We start from the raw sequence: 20,383 nt of genomic DNA, 5'->3' as shown, positions 1-20,383 counted from the left end.
TATGGATTTGCAGAACGCAGCGTGACCTAGTTCTCATGACAGCCCATGCCAGCATCCCCCCGCTGTAAGGCTTCTAGTCCAGTGGTGGGGATAAAAGGAAACCCCCCTGCCAAATGCACAGTCCACCCCACAATGCAAAATCTACCATACAATGTACAGTCCACCCCACAATGTACAGTCCACCGTACAATGTACAGTTCTACAGTCTACCCGTCAGTCACTCATATGCTCTTGCTCACCGAGACAAAAGCTCTCACACATCAATAGGGTCATAGCAACACACAGACACAAATACACACACGGGAAGAAAATGACATGCAAACACACTACACACACACATACGCACGTACACACAGACACACATGCACATACGCACACACGCAAACACCCCATACGCGCACACACACACAGATACACACGCACACACACACTGCTTGTTGCTGTCTCTTTAACTCCATAGCTTCCGCAGATACCCTTCACTTTCTTTCAAGAAAGTCATTGAATGTTGCGAGCCCGGCTTCACGATTAATATTCAGAACACACCTGTGCAGGCAGCCTGCAGATGGGTTTAGGAAGCAGAGAGAACAAGAGAACGAGAGAAACAGAACAACGTGCCCATTTCTGACAGCAACTCAGGATTACCGCCGCTCGCGGAAACAGAATCGTCGCTAATCTCCCTCCTTTGTTTTTTTTTATTTCAAATTTTTAGCTGCGCAGTTCTTCCCTTGGCACCTGCGCGTGCCTCCACAGCTGAAGACAAAAGCGAGCAGATGGCAAAATCCTTGCTCCGATTCTGAGCTGATTCCCCGCTAGCCGTTTCACAATCACCCGCTGTATTAAATGCCATTGTGTGCTCGGGACGCTAAAGCCAGTGCAGTGCACAGAATGCCGCAGGGACTGTGGGAATAATTTGTGAGAAAGCCGGGAAAAGTTTTTGCAGTTCTGACTCTTTTTCTGCAAAGAAATTAAACATTAAACGCCGATCACTTTGTCTTCGGAGCATAAGTGTGTGTGTATGTCCATTCTGTATACAGATATCGCATGCACTTAAAGCACACACTATGTATACAACGATCGGAGCGCGCACATATTATTTTTATGTTGACACCTCAGAAACGAGGACAGACGGAGCGAGCGAGAGAGAAAGAGAGAGAGAGAGTCCGTACTTAAATAAAATAAAAAAGCAGGTTCGTGGCATGAAAATAAATTAGTCCTGTCCATTTCTAAAAATAGCAGCAGTGAAATTCAGAGCTCTCTGCTTAATCAGCCATGCAGCTCCTTTTAAATCGAACCCTCTGATGTCAGCCTCGAACCCTTCCCCCATTCTCTCCCATGTGCCACAGTTCTGCTCTGTGCCCGCCTCCCTCTCCCCAGTGGCAGGGGCATTCCTGACCCTGCTGCCACCAATAGCATGGTCAGAATCAGTTCCTCGTTGACCGAGCCTCTGAGGAAGCGTGAGCGACATGGTGGGCACTTCCACAGGCACAGAATTACTGTACGGGTGGAAAAAAAAAAAACACAGGGAAGAAACCATAATGCTCATTAACAACGCATATTAATTAGAGCAAAGGTTTGAATTCAATTCAATATGGCAACCCAACTGGTGTAGAGATTGTCATTGAAGACTGGAAAAAATAAAGAATGCATCTTATGATTTGACTACGATGTGCACCTTTGAGTATGTTGCACAGACCTGGCAACAGGCAGAGCCCAGGTCAGCTCGGCAGGTTGTCTGTGCCACAAGGGGGAATAGTACCTACAGCCCAACAGTACTTCCTCTCTTGTGCAAAGTCAGATTGAAAATAACCAGGCATGAGAATACTTTAATTACACTTTGAAATTCTTATCATATATACATGCTGAAAATAGAAAAGAACCAAATGTAATCTAATAAATAAGATGAAACGTCACTCATTCCTGGATTCTGATTGGTCCCAAGAGAGTGGGGGGGAGGGGAGGTGGTCTTGAATAACTCCATCTGAGGCAATGCAGTTCTGCTCTAATGAGAAGGGCATGTTCTGACCAAGGAAACCAAGTCATGTGACCGGTGAGTCATCTTTAACTGACACAAGACTGTTCTGTCAGATGTGTCATCCAAAATGGTCCATCTTCAACAAATATGGCCAATTATTTATATTCTCATATTTGTTTTAATATATTTATACAGCTTTCATTTCATTTATCCAATTTCACATGATGAAAACAGTATCTGAAATGAGTATCTGTCCATTGAGTACAGCCTGCCCTTGTGCATACCTAAAAAATGAAAATTATTATTTAAAAAATCCGACATCTAAAAATCACTGCACAGCATAAAAGTCATCAAATGACACCTGCTTATTAAAATAAAAGCACGCCTGATGACATGAAGCTCCATTACATTATATTAGCACCACGACTGCAATGGGTCTTAAACTTTCAGTAAGCCTGTAACTACAACAACATCTGTCTCCCCCAAGTTGTTTCATAAACTACTGCCACCTCTGTTTAAAGTAGTCAGAAATGTACTGGAGATAGATGGTTTTGATTGCTAATTTCACGGAAAATGGGTATACAAAACAAGTCTTATAATCAAGAAATATATCAAGAAATCAAGGAAATAAGTGTCCATCAATATCCGAGAGAAAGGTGAAATATTCCGAGCAGTGGATGCACAATGCACGGATCGCTCGATGCACCGAATGGGTAAATATGCAGGCTGGGTATCTGGACAGCGATATTTACAGTGTGCCCTAGTTATAGTTATACCTATGCCTGGGGGAGTGGGGAGGTGCTGTGCACTAGGGATGGTGGCGAATACAAATGCCATATTCAGCAGCGCTCGAATAATGCGTTCTCTCCAAATGTTTTCTCCTCCCGAATCCGGCCAGTATTATTTGGACCCAGTTTTTTTTTTTCCCCCGCCTCTTTGATGTGATTCGCTCAGAAGTCAGCACCAAGTTTCTTAATTGGACACACACCTGCAGAGATACAGCAACTGAGAGTTTCCCTTACCAGAGCGACGCCATGGGGCTTTGTGGACTTTAAATTTTAAATTACTTTAACGCCGTAAATGCTATATCCACCTCTTTCCACGACTTTCTTAAATATTTGGTCTGAAAATAACTGTTTTTAAAATTTGCCTGACAATGTACAATGTACAATGTGCTTGTAGCCACGTGCGAACACGTAATTGTCTACTCCAGTATGCTATTCAGCAACTGCATAACTGTGCTTTGATACAAATTTCCCAATCAAATACATTTTGCACGTACAATCACATTAAGTTTTATTCACTGCAATCATGTGATGAAGTTGATAAAGCTTTTAGAGTGGGGATGAATAATTGGGAACGCAGTAGTTATAGAAAGGACAGACTTAGAACTCAGTGGAGATAAGGCCACTGACATATTTTCAGTTTTTATGAATAAACTGAATAGAGCATCTGCATGACAACTGCGTGAAACGTAACCGATCTGTGTGCGTCCGGTCCCAGCAAACCACCAAAGCTGTGCGTTATCTGCGATATTTATATGGTACGTTGGTTATGTAAAATCTCAGTCCAAGGAGAAGGGGGAATGCCGTGCTGAATTTGTTATGACCAAAGAAATTACTTTTAATATTTCACTTTGTATTTCTTTAACGACTTTTTCCATTTTGTCTTTTGTCATGCACATTTTAGCACTTTTCTCTGTGTTCCTGTAATATGCCTTGACTTTTCCCCTTAGCGTATATAACAAAAAAGAAATATAAAAAAAAAATGTTTAGCTTGAAATACAAACATTGAAATGGATTCAGTTGTGTCCTTTATTTCAAGGAAATAGTTTTGCAATGTATGGTTTACAGAGAGTGTCTTCCAAATAACTTTTCAGTATAGCAGGGGATGTCATGTCTTCCCATCACTCTAGACTGCACCCAGAGCATGTGCAGGAGCTTGTCTTCATAAAATATTATTTGGGGAAGTATGAGTAAGAGCATAATATTATAAAAGACCTTTTCTTTTTTGCCTATGAAACTTGAAACTTAGCTGTTTGTTTACCTCTATGTTCTAAAAGCCTGTAATGGCTGTATTACATGCAGGTCACTGCTTGTTAAACACAGCTTTAAAAAGCAAATCACCTGTTGTTAAACTGTATTGTCATTGATGTTAATGTGAAAATACAACTTTAATGCTTTAATGTCTCAACAATAGCAGTGTTAGTGATTATAATGGTAAAAAGCAGGGATGTTTGTCATTGAATACAGCTTCCTTGTTAAACTCCACCCATTTCCGGTTTACGCCACACCCATTTTTGGTTTCATCCGAATACAAATACAAATGCAAATAGTTTTGTTGGTTCAACAAATGCAGATACAAATACAAATAGTGGCATCTTCCTCCACCCGTACTGTGCACTAGTGTGCCTGTGGAGCATTCTGGGTAAAGAGGGCATGGATTGAGAAGGGTAGTGCTTAATGGAGAGGTTGGGGTGGGAGGTTATGCTTAGTGGAGGAGGTGGGGTGAGTGGGTGAGCTTAGCAGGGGAGGATTACCTGAAGGGCAAGGGGTTTCCAGCGCACATTCTTGAGGAGGGCAGGGGCTGAGGTCAGGGTGTTTTGCGGCCTCTTCTTCAAAGTGAGGATGACTCCATTTGGGTCTTCCCGCAGAGCATTGACAAGGTTCTTCAGCTGCCAGCCAACCTGGAGAGGCACAGACACAGTGCCAAAAAACCACAACCGCACCACAGACTGGGCCCCCATGTCTCACGTTGTGTCACAGTGCCCCCTGCAGCACAGGAGGTTTCATGTCATTGCAGTGAGGTTACAGCTGAAGTCTTGGCTACAGTACTGACACAAACAAATCCTGTCACACCAAAGCTAGATCACTTTGTTACCAAGAAAATTGACATAGCACAAAATTATGCAAAGCTTAACTTAAGAGGCATTGTGCTTTTGACCATTTAAAGCAGCCCAAATTAGTAGGACTGGAATACAACTAACTAAAAATAAACATTTTTCAACTGATATTTCACATAAAACATCTACTGTAGCTTAGTCATTTTAATTTCCCAAATCACTGATATCGTGTGCATTAATACGCCCTTAGACAGGTATGCTCAAAGAAGCTGTGGGAAGGAAAGTGGTAGATGTGGTGAAGATGAGTGGAAAGCAATGGGAACTGCTCAGCCATGTCTTTAAATGGGCGTGTCAGAGAGCAGAGGCGACCCTGCTCCTCTTGACCCAGCACTCAGGGGCTGATGAGCTGTCAGCGGCTCCTTTGTAGAGGTCAGACCCGCAGGACAGCGAGGTCAGCCCCCTTCCCTGGGGTGTGAGGGAAGCAAGGGGAGGGAAGACGGAGTTAAAGCTGAAGCAGCAGCGGAGGTCGCTCCACGAGGCAGCGCATGGGCAATTGGCTGTTTCCGAAACCACCAAACTGAACTCCCTCCTTGTGGAACTGTACTGGGACCAATCACAGCACACCCAGCGAACAGAACTCCCTCCTTATGGAACTGTACTGGGACCAATCACAGCACACTCAGCGAACAGAACTCCCTCCTTATGGAACTGTACTGGGACCAATCACAGCACACTCAGCGAACAGAACTCCTTCTTTATGGAACTGTACTGGGACCAATCACAGCACACTCAGCGAACAGAACTCCCTCCTTATGGAACTGTACTGGGACCAATCACAGCACACTCAGTGAACAGAACTCCCTCCTTATGGAACTGTACTGGGACCAATCACAGCACTCTCAGCGAACAGAACTTCCTCCTTATGAAACTATACTGGGACCAATCACTATTCAAGGTTTCCAGATTAGGATTGCACATTCAGATCATTTTACTACTGTCCAGAGGAAAAAACCCAAAATCCTAATTTATTCTCTTCACAGTGTAACTGTCATAGACCAGTCTACACAAAGCAACAGAATCGATTAAAACCTAACATGTTCTGGTGCATATTCAATATATATTACATACTGTAAAGTGATTTTAAGGTCATATTTTATCATCTTCATGAAGTTTAGAAGCATTTGCTACTCCTGTATTATAAAAGACATAAATTAGATAATTTCATAATTTTTTACAAAAGTAGCATTGATCTAATTGTGAAGCAATGAGGCATTCCCATGGTATTACACTAAAAAGACTTTTATAATAACCTACATGATTTTCATAATAAGCTACTTGACTTTTATAATCGCATTTCTGTGATTACACTAAAATGATAACCATTTTGACTTTTATAATCACAATTTTGTGACTTGTTTGGCTTTAAACCCCTTCATGCTGAAAGCATTATTTTAATTTACGCAAGTCATTAATGCAAAAACTCAGTGGAAAGGTTTTTTGTAAACATTCCACAAACATTTAGAAAAATTGCACTTTGTCTGGCCACACCATAAATGTTGTGACAGACTGTAACAGATTGAGCGTCCCTGTTCAGTCATCATTTTATCGTGTTGGGGATAGGGCTTGACATGAACCCCGCCAAATGTGGGTAGAATTCGGCAGGGGCATGTAACTCCGTCACTCTTACCAGCCACTTTGTGGGTGACCTCTTGGTTGCATTTTCTATGAAAAAAAATCATTGTAGTTTACAAAAGGCATCTGAAACAATTAAGTCTATTTGAGGTAATACTACATGATACTACAACTCCCATGAGCACTGGGTGCACACCATGGTGAAAATACAGAGTGGCTAATGACTTTGGAAAACCACAAGCAACAGTGGCTGGTGAGCCAAAAAGTTAATGCCAAGCCCTGGTTGGGGACCATGCTACGTTATACCAGTCCTCCAACATCCAGAGCAGTGCGTGAGCATCACTCCACCAGGACACACGGCCTCCTTTCTGGTCACCGAGCTTGAGATGGAGACGGACCTGTGCAGTGCGGTGGGGCCCTGAGGGAGGATGCTCAGGAAAACACAAAATCCCTCCTTCTGGTGGGCTGAACTCTTCTCTTCCCAACTTGGCCCCCACAGGTCCTTATTATTCTCCCAGATCCCATTAATTATGCATGATCACACTGTTCTCATTCTCGCTCTAATTGCATAATGTATGCATGGATTCCGTGCCTTATTTGCAGAGTAAAAAATCAGCCTAATTATTTCCAATTGCGCGCTGTATGTTTCTGCAGTCGTCTGAAGGTGTTAAAGGTGCACCTCAGGTTTTGGGGAGAGGAAGGAGGATGGGCATGTCCCCAGCAGAGATTTGATTGCAGTGCCTATGGGGTGCTGGGAGCAATGACAGACATTCCCTGCTGACAGACCTCAGTGTTGGAGCTCTTACCTAGCTATTTGCCCCAGGGGACGGGCTACCAGCCAACATTCCACCCAAAGGGGATTCTAAGCGGCACCTCCCCCTCTCTGCTGGGGAGTCCTGTCATGTAAACATTGACTCAACCGCAAATGAATGCGCAGTGGGCTCTATCTCCCTCTTTGGTTGGCAGCATGAGGGAAGATGGCTCGCCTTGCTCATAAAAACAGGTGTGCAGGTGTGTGTGTGTGTGTGTGTGCATAAGTGTGTGCACATGTGTGTGTGTGTGCATATGCGTGTGTGTACACATGTGACTGTATTTGTGTGTATGTGTGAGTGATTGTGTGTGCATGCACATGTTTGTGTGTGTGCCTGCCCATCCATCACTATTCATGAGAACCAGCCCACCCCCCCCAAATCAGTCCCCTTCAATACTTTCATTTTTCATTTAGACTGACCAAAACAGGCCCCCCGACGATATGATCACCTGTTGCCCGTAGCCTTCCAACAATGACATCAGTGGAATTACACAGTGCTTCATGCTAGCTATGTTACATGATTGACATTTATCACACTGTGCTTCAAAGCCACTCCAGCAGAGTCACAAGTAGCTCCTGCAGAGTCACACGCAGCCCTGCAATTGACTTGGGGGACCCTTAAACACCTATTAGCAGCATTAATAAATGTGGTAAAGCAGTGTACAAGCAAGGAGTAAAGGTTGGGGTATTAGTCACATGAGTGGAACTGCCATTATTGGAGTCACTGTATTAAGTGAGCCCGTTTGGCTGTCCCTCTGCAGTCGAAAGGGCAGCCCGGGGAGAGCTGGTCTCTTTTCAGCAGCAGAGTAACACCGCGCTGGACTAATGGAGGGTTGGCTGTTGTGACAGTGGTTGAAGAATTATGGGTTCTGTTACCTCCCAGGTGGAGGCCCAGCAGGCTGGGAAGCATCAATCATGCCCACTCCACAGCGCCGGGCGACAGGCCGGAGCCAAGATGGCCGTCGACACTCTGCAAGAGCTCTAACCTCCCGACTGTCACATCCGCGCACAAGCAGCCGTGCCCCACTTAAACATGTCACCCTGGAGGAAGTGAAACACCTCAACTTTATGTTTCTTCTATCTGCCTGTCTCTCTTACTGAGGGCCATGTCCTGGTCCAGCTCTAATACAGAGGGACTGGTACCACACTGACAGACCAGTACCACCCTGGTTCTCATACCATACTTACAGACCAGTACCATCCTCATACTATACTGATGGACTGGTACCGTCCTGGCTCTCATACTATACTGATGGACTGGTACCGTCCTGGCTCTCGTAGTGTACTGAGGGACCAGTATCAACCTGGCTCTTGTATGGAAAAATTTAGAATTCGAGAAAAATAAACTACATAGTAGAAAACATGCTTTTTTGAGCTTAAAGCTCCAAAAGATACTAAAAAATAAGCAGTAAAATACATACACTCATACACATCAATACAATTTCGTTTATTGCTGGAGTACCATGTTCCAACCACCTAAACAAAACCAGGAAATCTGAAAATTATCTATATATAGATTTATTATTATTATTTTTAAAATCTCTGTAAGATATGTGATTCTTCTGCTCTGTTACACAGACTTTATAATATGTTAATCCAGCCACATGATCAAGTCAAATCACACGTCAGTCCCCCAGGCTTTTCTGCCAATTGATTCTTAATAATATCCTCTCCCACTGTCCCTCAGTGTTGAGATGTTCCATATGTCTGCCTCTCAGGTAATTGATTGCACTATTAATGGCAGAAAAGGAATGCACAGCATGGCTTTGACAAGGTTGTCCAGCAAAACATAGCCACTGAGGGATAGCGTCCACCCATACTGTCAGTCCACCAATCAAAAAGGGGTGAAGTAAGATAAGAATTGTCAAGGAGAGGATCATTAATCACAACCAAAAATAAAAAATAAAAAAAAACAGCTTAAAGTCATGGATGTATGACAATGCCAATCAGTATGTGTCCTTTGCTACAATTATTGTATAGACTGACAGTGAAAATCAACACAATCGGAAGCCATTTTTGGTCAAACAGTGAAAGTAGCAGCACTCTAAGAACCGGCTAACCCAGCACATATCATTAAACAGGCAGTCCCCCAACAGTCCAACTCAATCCTGAAGTGCCAGGCACTGAATCTTGGACCGCACTACCATTTGAGAGTAAAGCTAAAAGGGCAGTCCATTCCACTGAAAATTGCAAAGGTCTGCTTGACCACAGTGAAGGACTTGACTGCAAACACAAAGCACTGTAGTTTGCCTTAGTATACTTCTTAGCAATTACTAGGAGACTGCATGCACCTTGCAAAACAATATATAATATTTCACAGACTCTAATTGACCTTGATTTTGGATGCACTCATTTTGACTAATGACTTTGCTCAGATGCTTAATTTAGTATAAGTCATAGATTAGTCCTAGTCAGAACTGAATACCATACCAAACCACAGGAAAGTGAGCACAGATAAAATAAAAATGTGGGAATGCAAAAAAGCATACCCGACGAATGCAGAAAATGTCAAGGGAGCAACAACCAAAAATATTTACGGCAAACAGGCTTGTTTCCGGAAAGTTGGCAACCATTCACACTGGTCAACAAGCAGACAATGATGGAATAACATCTCCTGAAGAATAAGTCTGCTACCTGCTACTAAGAGCTAAGCACCGCCTTCTTCATCTAATGCACGACAGAAACAATTAACACTTTGCCCCAGGCAGGTATCTAGAGCTCTCTCATGTACAGGATGTGACACTTTTTCAAAACTTAATGGGACTCTGGTGGAGGTCCAGTGAGAAGCCAAGCAACTGCCTCATAACTCAACTGTTCCTGCCGCCTCCTCCTGGCACCCAGATGAACACCCTGCTCATCCGTCCAAAAACAGCCTTCAAACATCCTGTCTGTGTTGATCATCACACTCAACGTCCATTGCGCCTCAGCCCTCACACTATGCTATAATGAGTGTTCAGGTGCTCTGTTTTCAGCTCTTGCATGCTTGTACAAACTGGGGTAAAAAAACAACATTGCAGGTAAAGTTCTCTCAGATTTGGTCCACAAATCTCTGATATCATAGGAGTTTGATAATGTTTCTGCACAATTACACAGACACTGGACTGACATTACGCATTAGCCATTCACCTTTTACAAGGATATAGAATAGGAAGTTGCATATTGTTTTACTAAACCTGATTTTATCAGATGAAATTCCACTGCCATTTGTCTGTCGCCAGGTAAATCAATTTGGAGTGAAACACCTCTTGGTTTCACCTGTACATTCTTCTTATCGGTGAGCCTTTCCATTTCTTTATAAAGATATGACACTCATGAATGCCTCGTGGTGCTGCAACTGAAGCGAATCATAGGCAATGCTCGGGAGACAAACAGTTAACAGGTTACATGGGTGAGAGTCGTCCGCGGTGCCCGTGCAAGAGGGAGGACGGGGTGCCAGGGGGCGGGACACTCACCACAGTCTGGTGGTTGACCTGGATGACTTCGTCCCCGGCATGAATCTTCTTGCACTGGTCGGCAGGAGACTAGGGAAAGACCATGAGAAAGACATGTTACGGTAAGCCGAACACTACAAGCATACAGTTCAAGCAGCACACTGGCACTCATATTCCCAGGATCCTCCACTGACCATTCGGGCAAGTCAGTGTCACCCTACTTTGGGTGAGCATCAGTACATGGGGAAAGTGGAAGGGGGGCTGCTCTGAGCTGACTCATATTCCAACATCGCATACCAATAAAAAAGATAACAATAATATCCTGAAGATGCTACAACATCTTCGCAACAACACCAAACTGTAAAAACCTATGGGTGTACATCATGGTGGTTACATTCATATGTGACAAGTCACACTGAGACATGTCTTTCCCTGCTGCAACATACCAACGCTCCCTACCTAACAATGGCATGACCTCTAAGCTTTGACCTCTCACGCACCAGTGCCGACTTTTCAAACCCACACAGCAGAGGAAGATGTTGGTAAACATCTAAAGTTTGCTGCGCTTTCCAACAAACTTTTGCGGATAAAAAGGAAGCTGAATCAGAAAGCAGGCGCGCGCACACACAACACACGCACACATTTCTCCTTCCAAAGACACAAGCCATTTCACCGCTTGCTTTGAAAGCTCGCTAATTAAAAGAAACACAGCCATCGTTACCATCTGCAAACACACAACCCTCCTCTCCTGTCTCTGCAATTTCCCCGCTGTCTCCCACCACGTATTAACCACCCAGTCGCTAATTAAGGGCTCCCGCTTTGCCACACTAATTGGCCGCTTATCCCAAGGATGAAATGAGAAGGAAGCGTTTCGGCAGGCTGTCAGAGGCTCGCAGGGTACCACGGAGCTCGGAGCGGGCCTGCAACGGGGTGCAGTACCTGAGGGAGCCAGAAGGCGACAAACGGAAACGGGACAGAGAGAACAGGAGACATTTGTAACGGTCCAGAGCCAGGACTGCTTGGTTTCTTAACTTGTCTTCTATAAGTTTCAGAAAGTTCCAGAATAATTTCCCGCATATAAAAAGCTACCGTACGCATCAGTCATTGATCAGATAAATGATGTGAAGTGAGAAATGTTCCCATTTAGGCAACTCATTGTTTACTTTTTTTTTTCTTTTAATCGCTGACAGCTTTAGACTGCTTCTTTGTTCTATGAGAAAGACACATTTTTCAAAACTATAAACACTATTCACCTGTTTTCACACATACTCCAGATTTGTTGAACCATTTGTATATTCGCACATTTCTTCATAAAACACAGGTTGGACTATGTGCTCATTTAGGAAACACTGGCTTTCAATGTAATTAACTCGAGTCATCACTACCTGAACTCAATTCGCACACAATTCTCCAGGTGCACACACTGAGAAGCAAAATTGTTAAGTGATTGACATGCCGAATGTTTACTCATGCTTGAAAAAAAAAAACTGAGTTTAAGTCATCTTAATTTTCGATTTCACAGTGTTATCACTGAATTATCGATAAATTGATGTTATCCCAATCTTAGTGTACATATACCTTATTTTAGTTGACTTGTTTAAAATTATTTTTACTTTCGTTTTATTTTTACTTGTTTCCCCGACTTTTCTTTTCTCCTGGAAAATATAAATAAAATTTTGTGAACTCTGATACTGTGTTGTACATTTACATAATTTATGTAGATTAAAGTGTTGTGGCTAAATGCATATAGGTTATGAAAACACGTATGGTTACTGATTTATTAACAGCTTTGTCAGTAGTGTTTTTAATTAATCTCACGGGTGTGTAATGGGTATTCAGTAGTGCCTATATATTTGATGGCCTTCGTGTGCCATCTGAAGGCAAAGCTTACTTTAGATTGAAGATAACGTGTTTGAGTACAGTGTTTCGTTTCGTTCTTAGAAGTCTGTGGCTTGGCCAGAGCAGTGCGACGTGTTGTGTTCTGTGTTTATAGTTTTGGGAAAACGAGGTATCATTTCAGGAAATGTGTGTAAGCAGTTGTGAAAAACTGTAATTGTGAATCATGATGATATTTGCTCCACAGTGCTTGGCAAATTGTAATTTGCATTTAAATAGTTATTTTGTTTTGCTCTGTTCAGCACTTGTAACACTGAACGCTTTATAAGTTGTTGTGGATAAAGGCATCACCCAATAAAAGAATAATTATAAAAGCATCATCATCAATGTTTCAGTTCCTGTTAGCAGTGTTGCCCATTTAGCAACGTTGTCGCTAGATTTAGCGACTTTTTGACATTCCCTAGTGACTAAAAATCTCATCTAGCGACTAGCGACAAATTTGGCGACTTCTCGCAACTTTGGCAACCTCCTGTTTCTGTTTGCACGGACTGGAGGATTAATGATTTTCCCTGTGATAATGTGAAATGGCACAGTCTCAGGGTCAGTCAGTATGGACTTGTTTTGGATTTTGCCTGATTTCTGATCTATTTGAATGGAGAAATCACCTTTTAGCTCTGAAGCTGAATGCGTGTGTGTGTCTGTGTGTGTGTGTGTGTCTGAGTGTTTGTGGCGTGTATTGTGTGTAATGTGTATTCTGTCAATGTCAGTCAGCCTGAGTGACAGCTGTCATTGGCTACAAGTCATGTCACACTCAACAACCACATCTCTATCTCTCTCTCTCTCTCTCTCTCTCTCATCCCTCTTATCCCTCCTCAGCCGCTGCAAGGGTTACAGTCTCCCAGGTAACCACAGAGTTGCACAGCAACAGGAGTCGCTATATCATCAGCCAATCAGATACAGTATTAGTGAGAGGGCAAGTGATGGAGTTCTTGCCCGTGCAAAGCAGCATGGGGATGTGCACTTCCCTTGCATAGGAGATATTACTCCAGACTGAAGCCACCCAGGAGTCTGCTAACCTGTAACCCTTTCCCTACTGCGTCTCTATATCACTACAATCCTTTCCCAACTGCGTTCATATCACCATAATCACTCCTCATTCTCTCCTCAGAGTACTATTGTGAATATAACTGCAGATAGCTATATCTCTAGTTTTCTCCTCCCAGTATGTTCTATTGGATATTTTGCATCATGTGTATGCATTGACCTTTGAACTCGCTGCAATAAAATAACAGCAATGTTTTCAGTTCCATTTCTGGGCATGGCACTCTTTTCTGTATGGGGAGGGGTGGGCATGGCTGCAGAGCCTTCATTTTGGTATCAGATTCCAACAAAGTGTTTGTTGCTAGACAGCTGCTGCAACGACAGACCCAAGAAGCCTGGATACAACGAAGCACAAAGATAAGCCGACAGGGCTCGTTCAAAAACTAGAGTCAACCTAGGAATTACTTTTCTTCGGTGATGTTCGCTGAAGTTCGCCAAGAGGATGAAAAGCGACAAGTTAGCCTGTTCTCTGCTGGACCTGTAAGTAACATTACATTTAGCTATCTACCTTACACAGCTAGATGCCCGAGGTTGAGTAGCTTTTTGTATAGAATTCTGTTTTTCCATTAATATGTATTCCCCCGTATGGGAACTACTGTTATTGTGTATAGTTGCAATTTAGCAAGCTTGCAATTTAGCAAGGTAATGCCCTGCATTTATTTCAATCAGGGAAAATGAATTCAATACAGCATGCAGACTATCTAGATAACGTTATGTGTAGCCAGCTTCACTAACAAAGCTAACAAAGTTTCTAACAACTTTGAAAAGGCTACGGATAACTTAATGAAAATGTCATTCATTTTACAAGTATATTCGCTAGCTATGATAGACTGTGTTTATATCCCAATTCTAACTGAACTGTCCATGTTCAGTCCATGTTCCAGATTTGGGAGGGTTTACTCAATGCAGTTATCCTGCTAATTCAGTAATCATGCTTTGTGAAACAGGGCCTAAAATAGCTAAATGCCAAACGAGGAAAAACACAAAATAGCTGCACCTGCACTGGAGTAGCTACTGTACGATGTTCCGATGCGCTAAGTGCACTAAGATGCGTTTAGCATACATTTAAGTGTTCGTGTCATTATTGTACTCACCGCTGAGAAGTTATTTCAGTAAAGACAGTTATTTTTGTCATTGCCATTATTCATCACCCCAGCCACGCATTTTCATCACCGTTATCATCGCATAAAACAAGGTACTTCAAGGGCACAATACACTGCAGTTTTTATTTAATGGGGCATGAGCTCATGGATATTGAAATTATCAATGTTACTATTCATAATTATTCATTTATTCTATGAGCATTTGTTCACTTCCATGTGAAATGAATGGTGTGTTCACAGTGCACAGAAACTTCTAGAAGTGAAGAGGCACCCTTGCGAGTGCCAGAGAAAACTCTGGCATCACCCGCCCAGCTACCAACGTGTAGACCAACAGACGCCAAGCCTCACACCTGACAGGACTGTTAGGATGCCCAAGTGTGAAGAAAAATGCAGGGAAATCCTTGGCATGGACCTCAAACTCAGGGCTGGAGGGTTTCCCTGGCGATTCCAGCCATGGTGCCATATGTGGAAAAATATCCTTTCAGCAGTGGAGAGGGTGGGGGGGGCATCAGCATGGACGCAGGGAGAACAGTGGCGACCGTGGAGACCCAACCGCTCACATGACTCGGCACATCTCCCTACTGGCATAAACACCACCCTCCACATACCATGGGGCAGGGGGCCCCAGACATAGTCTTTGCGAGCTGGCTTTTGTTTTCTTCATAACCAGCAGTTTATAAGTAAGAAACAAGGGGAGCCCAGTTTACTGTGTAATCTGCACTTCAAAGCAGTTAAAAATGTGGCACGGCGGAACCAGGGCTGCTGGTCCTTAGTTTACAGCATAAGAGTACCATTAGCCAAACAGGGGACAGAATTCTGGCGATATGAAGAGGTAGGCTGAGTTAGAGGTATATTTGCAGTGCATCGTGGGTATGGCGGGGACCATGCTGAATGCGTTATGAGCATCCGCAAGTGCCTGGGATGTTATCGCCAAGTCTGACTCATCCCGACAAGGACAGCAGAAGGGACACTTACGTTCTCTGTTGTCCCTGTGATGACGTGGAGGCCGTCATAGGTGGACTTGATGTACATCCCCTAGTAAAAGGGAGAAGGAGAGAGATGGGGAGAGAATAGTGAATGGCGCAGATTATGGCTCACTTTAACAAAAGAGAAGCTTTGCTTCTTACTGAAAACACATTGGGCGTTGTGCAAACGCAAACCGAGTGCACTGTTTTATGTTGATTTCAAGCAAATTAGCTGTGTTTCAATCTGAAATACTACAAAGACATGATCTGCAGAAAAAGACTACCAGCATTTACCATGCCCAAATTCATATTTATTAAACTACACTTACTGTATTGTACAATTTTAATTAATCACTTTTTTAGTTATATTTAATCACTTCTTGTTCGATTAGCCTTTGTTTGGCCAGTTGGCATTTTGAGCTGTTCCCTCCAGTTCTATGATTGCTAAAGGTCAAAATCCCATGCGAATGAAGCATAACTTCATATCGGAAAATGGAAAAAAGGACCCTTTTTAATTGTTCCTGAGAATTTCGTTTCTTGGAGCTAAGACGGATTTGTGAGATAGTGATGATACATCACAAAATTACTTCATTATGTCTGGGTATTGGCCGCATATTTACATTGGTTAACCACGTAGTACGACTAACTAATTTGAAGTTAGTACTATCTTGAAAGGGACTGCAGACACTTTGGAAATGTCCTCAACAGTTTTGTAAAGTCTTGGAAGTGCGTCTGTGGCTGTCCTTTGTCAAAGGCAGCCACAGGAAGCTACCCCACCATGCTGCCATGATGGAGTGTTCTTATGTGCAGAGCACGTTCAGGGCCACTACCTCCACTGGCCCTGCTTCTGTTGCACGTCAGGCACATGTCTGTGTGTGTGTGTGTGTGTGTGTGTGTGTGCCCATTGCCCTCCTTGATAAACTCATACATACCAGGCCCACATAATCCATGCAGAAGTGCACTTCAGGATGTCCATTCATTGCTGCCTAATCATGTCTCCCTTTGTGTGTTACTACAAAGTAGAGCGGAGGTCATATGATCTCCCATGTGCTTTTCTGTCTTTAATTTATGCATCTGTGGCCAGAATGACTGAATTGTTTTTTTATAGATCTGAAAGATACCTATTTAAATGTATAGGGAAAGCATTATATTCCCCTATATCTGATTTTAGTGCTGTGGAGACATGCTTTTTATGGTGAGGCCTCACTAACAGGAGACCTTTGTGAGGCTGATTGCAGAGCTGCAGTTGTAATGAGCCAAATATAATTTTACCTACCAGACCCTCGCTTGGCATGATGTTAGTCAGGTGAACCACCTCCAGGTGGGCAGACTGTGAGACCAGGGAGTCAGAAGAGAGTGAGATGATGTGGTCACAGATTCCAGACAAGGTTTTACACTGCGGAGACAGAGAGACAGACAGGAAGTGATCAATTTCCCGGGTCTGGAATCGGAAGGAAAAAATTATGTAACCCAGAACAACCTCTTCATGTTCAGACCTGCTGGCTCAGGAGGCGACAGCGCCTTTGGGTCTGCCATTCGGACCACAGTATCAGTTTATCTCAACAGTTCATATTCAGTCACACGTGTGGAGGGGATTGAGTTATTCAGTCTAAAAATGGTTCAAACCACATACATGTAAAGAGGCCTTGATCTGGCCTGCCTTCATGAAAGGTTGCTGATGTGAAAGAAAATAGGATTTGTTCCCTGAATATCCATCATCACATCTTAACGTTTGCGTCATCATTACCAAGACCAAATGCACCCGGAGGAGCTCACAGGTTCAAATCCTGGGTGGGCTGCTCCAGTGGCATGAGCATTACCACTTAACAAGGAACTAAATCCATTTTGTGTAAAGTATTGAAATGAGTGACTTTGGTGCCAATATGTAACGTCGTTATAAATTTGCACTATGGACCCCATGTAATGAGGACCCAATTTCCGTTTCTTAAGGCTTCCGCATGCTTCAAATAAACCGGTTCCTCCAATGTGTCCGACAACACTGTTGCTGTTCATACTGTACCTTTTCTGAACTAGCTAAAGTCGAAGGTGTGGCGAGAAGCTGGAGGCGTGGGATTTTAACAGTTTTAATTTTACTTTTAGAATGCAAAACATATTTTCCTCATCATCAGACACATTAGTTGTTGTCTCTCTGTGTTTAAAAGTTGGATGTACAGTGTGGGCACTGTCTTCTCCCTCCTTTTGCCCACTCTTCTTCCCCCGTGTCAGTCTCTTTGTCAATTTACAAAATGTATCCCGCGGCTTATTCTACTTCGCCTCTTTGTAGATTCACCCCATAGCCTCCGCAATCTCCTTCCAAGAATTCAGGGACTCCTGTGTGTCCTTATAATTGTGATGCGAAGTGTGATACAAATGGGCACACTGGTGAACAAACAGTTTTTCTTCGAAGGTGTTCATGTTACGGTTAGCTTGTTCTTCTTCAATATTTACTGGTAACTGACAAACAACAATTAAGAAATTGCAGATCACCTGAAACCCTGTCCATTGCACACCAGGCCAATCACTGCGGAAAGTGAGCATGGACTTTCAAAAACACAGCTTATCCCCCTTATCTGAGTGTCGGAAAGGAGCTTTCTGATTCTCTCCGACGTTCCGAACAGCAGTTTCGTTTAAAGCATGTAGAAGCCTTTAGGCTACAACTCCACGTCCTCATTTTTGTAGGAGGATAGACACGTTCATGATGTACTTTGTAGGCTTTCTCTTCTGGTACACAGCACACCAGCCGACACGCATAAAACAGTGATGATAAAAAAGGCTTCACTGATGCCTAGCTGCCATGAAACCTTTGGTTGCGTCTCTTCAAGCATCCCATAATGCCTGGCGGAATCAAGCAATCACCCACCCCGAGACACGTTCTCCTCGCTTGTTTTTCAAATCAACAGGAAAGTCAAGCGCTGCATGAAATTATCTGCAAATCTGACCTGGTTTTTAATTAGCAATTACAGGATTGGGCCTATCCATCATCCGTACTCTTCAAAACAGCTCATCTCACACTGATTAATGGGCTGTTGTGAAAGGATGTTGTTGTTGGCATGTGTAAAACTCTGAGCAGAAAATGAGGGTCAGAGGTTCTATAGACAGACTACTGACATGCCTACAAACACTGAAAAGATTATCACAATAACTCAGATAGTGCTAAATTATGCATTTGAACTTCAATATAAAATCCTAAATGTAATGATCTTATTTAAAACATATGTCCCTATATATCATGCAACTATGACATACATGACAGAAAACTACAGAATATAATTGAATTCAGGACACTGAAGAAGGACATTATATGTAACGTAAGTACATTTCTATATTGAAGCTGACAAGCTCAGGAATGTGAAATTGTTTCAATCATCACCATGTCGAAATGTTGTGGTTGTTGTTGTTGAAGAATGGGATTTGGCACTTATCAGGTGCTAATTTGCTTTCTTTTTAACACACATATGAAATATTTCTGTAATTAAATATATAGGTCCTGATATTATATTCTCTGTGAAAGACAAGACGCATACATATACCAGCACTCTCTCTCTCTCTCTCTCTCTCTCTCATATCTAATTGCTGTAGGCAGGAATTCTCTGGGGAAGTGGAAAGCAGCATTGAGGATTTGCATTATTGATTATGACTGTGGACTGGAAAGCTTGGAAATAGCGTTTCAGAGATGTATGTGGAAAAGCTCTGATAAATAACTCATATGTCCAAGGTGTGTGCTGAAATGTTTGTGTGTGTGTGTGTGTGTGTGTGTGTGTTTGCGCATACATGTCTGTTAGGTGCTAGGAGAGAACTGCAAATGGGTCAGGTCTCCACTGGCATCTGCCTGACTGCAACACGCACGCACGCACGCACGCACACACACACATACTCTTTCTCACACACTCTTTCGCACATGCGCTCCTCAACAATGATATCTGTACATGAAGAGGTGAGACACTCTTATCCAGTGGTCACTAAGGAAAACTAGGTGAAACAAACAGACTAAATGTGCTGATGCCGTTTGCTGGAAAACCAACACTTCTATATATCTTTGAAGTAGAACTGGCCGTAGCTCCTTATCTCCATAGAGCGACACGCAATTGGCGATTGCTTCACCCGGGGAATGGGAGGGTTCAGCCAGTTAGGGATATGCGTTCACCGCTATCTAGTGACCCCTGCTGGCCAATTGGCCGTCCTACGACTGCACGCGAAAGCTACGTGCGAAAGGGCTTCCTCCAACTCTGTGCAAGCTTAGCTGTGAGTCCAACATGCGAAAAGAAGCAGCTGGTCACACCCCGCGTTTGAGAGGAGAATAGTGGATGTGTGCGCTGTCCCTAACCGGCAGTGAGGTTCGCAGCATGAACGCGGCTGCAGCTGCAGACGATTGGCCAATCCAAATTGTGGTGGGAATTGGAGACGCTCAGCCCCATGTTGGGCAGCAAATTAAAAAAGAAAAAAAGTAGGACTGCATGTGCCTGTCCTGTTCATATTTATATCAAATGGACAAGTCAAATTCTGCTTTTGTTAACTTCCCCTTCACTAATAATTAATGAACTCTGAAAAGACAATTTAAAATGTTGCAGAGTGGTGTCTAAATGCAGAAGATGCTCAATAATGGACAGAATGTTCTGTGTACAAAATGCACATGGTCCATTCAGGCAGTTTAACGTTAGCCAAAGGAAAAACCATTCTGACCAGTTTCGCC

At 43.1% G+C, this 20,383-nt stretch overlaps 1 protein-coding gene across 2 annotated transcripts in view; it reads right to left on the bottom strand.

The window, feature by feature from the left end:
• si:ch211-26b3.4 (connector enhancer of kinase suppressor of ras 2) overlaps window positions 1–20,383 on the bottom strand; it is a 97,289-nt gene that overhangs the window by 36,526 nt on the left and 40,380 nt on the right. For both annotated transcript variants that reach the window (XM_035435129.1, XM_035435131.1), the window contains exons 6-9: window positions 16,970–17,089; window positions 15,704–15,763; window positions 10,710–10,778; window positions 4,512–4,658 (exon numbers count right to left, since the gene is read on the bottom strand). In XM_035435129.1, coding sequence (XP_035291020.1) covers window positions 4,512–4,658; window positions 10,710–10,778; window positions 15,704–15,763; window positions 16,970–17,089 — 396 coding nt within the window. The remainder of the gene's footprint in view (window positions 1–4,511; window positions 4,659–10,709; window positions 10,779–15,703; window positions 15,764–16,969; window positions 17,090–20,383) is intronic.

Source organism: Anguilla anguilla, chromosome 9 (genome assembly GCF_013347855.1).
Source record: "Anguilla anguilla isolate fAngAng1 chromosome 9, fAngAng1.pri, whole genome shotgun sequence".
NCBI classification, from domain to species: domain Eukaryota; kingdom Metazoa; phylum Chordata; class Actinopteri; order Anguilliformes; family Anguillidae; genus Anguilla; species Anguilla anguilla.
The sequence above is the reverse complement of the archived record's forward strand: the minus strand, read 5'-3'. Positions and strand labels throughout refer to the sequence as shown.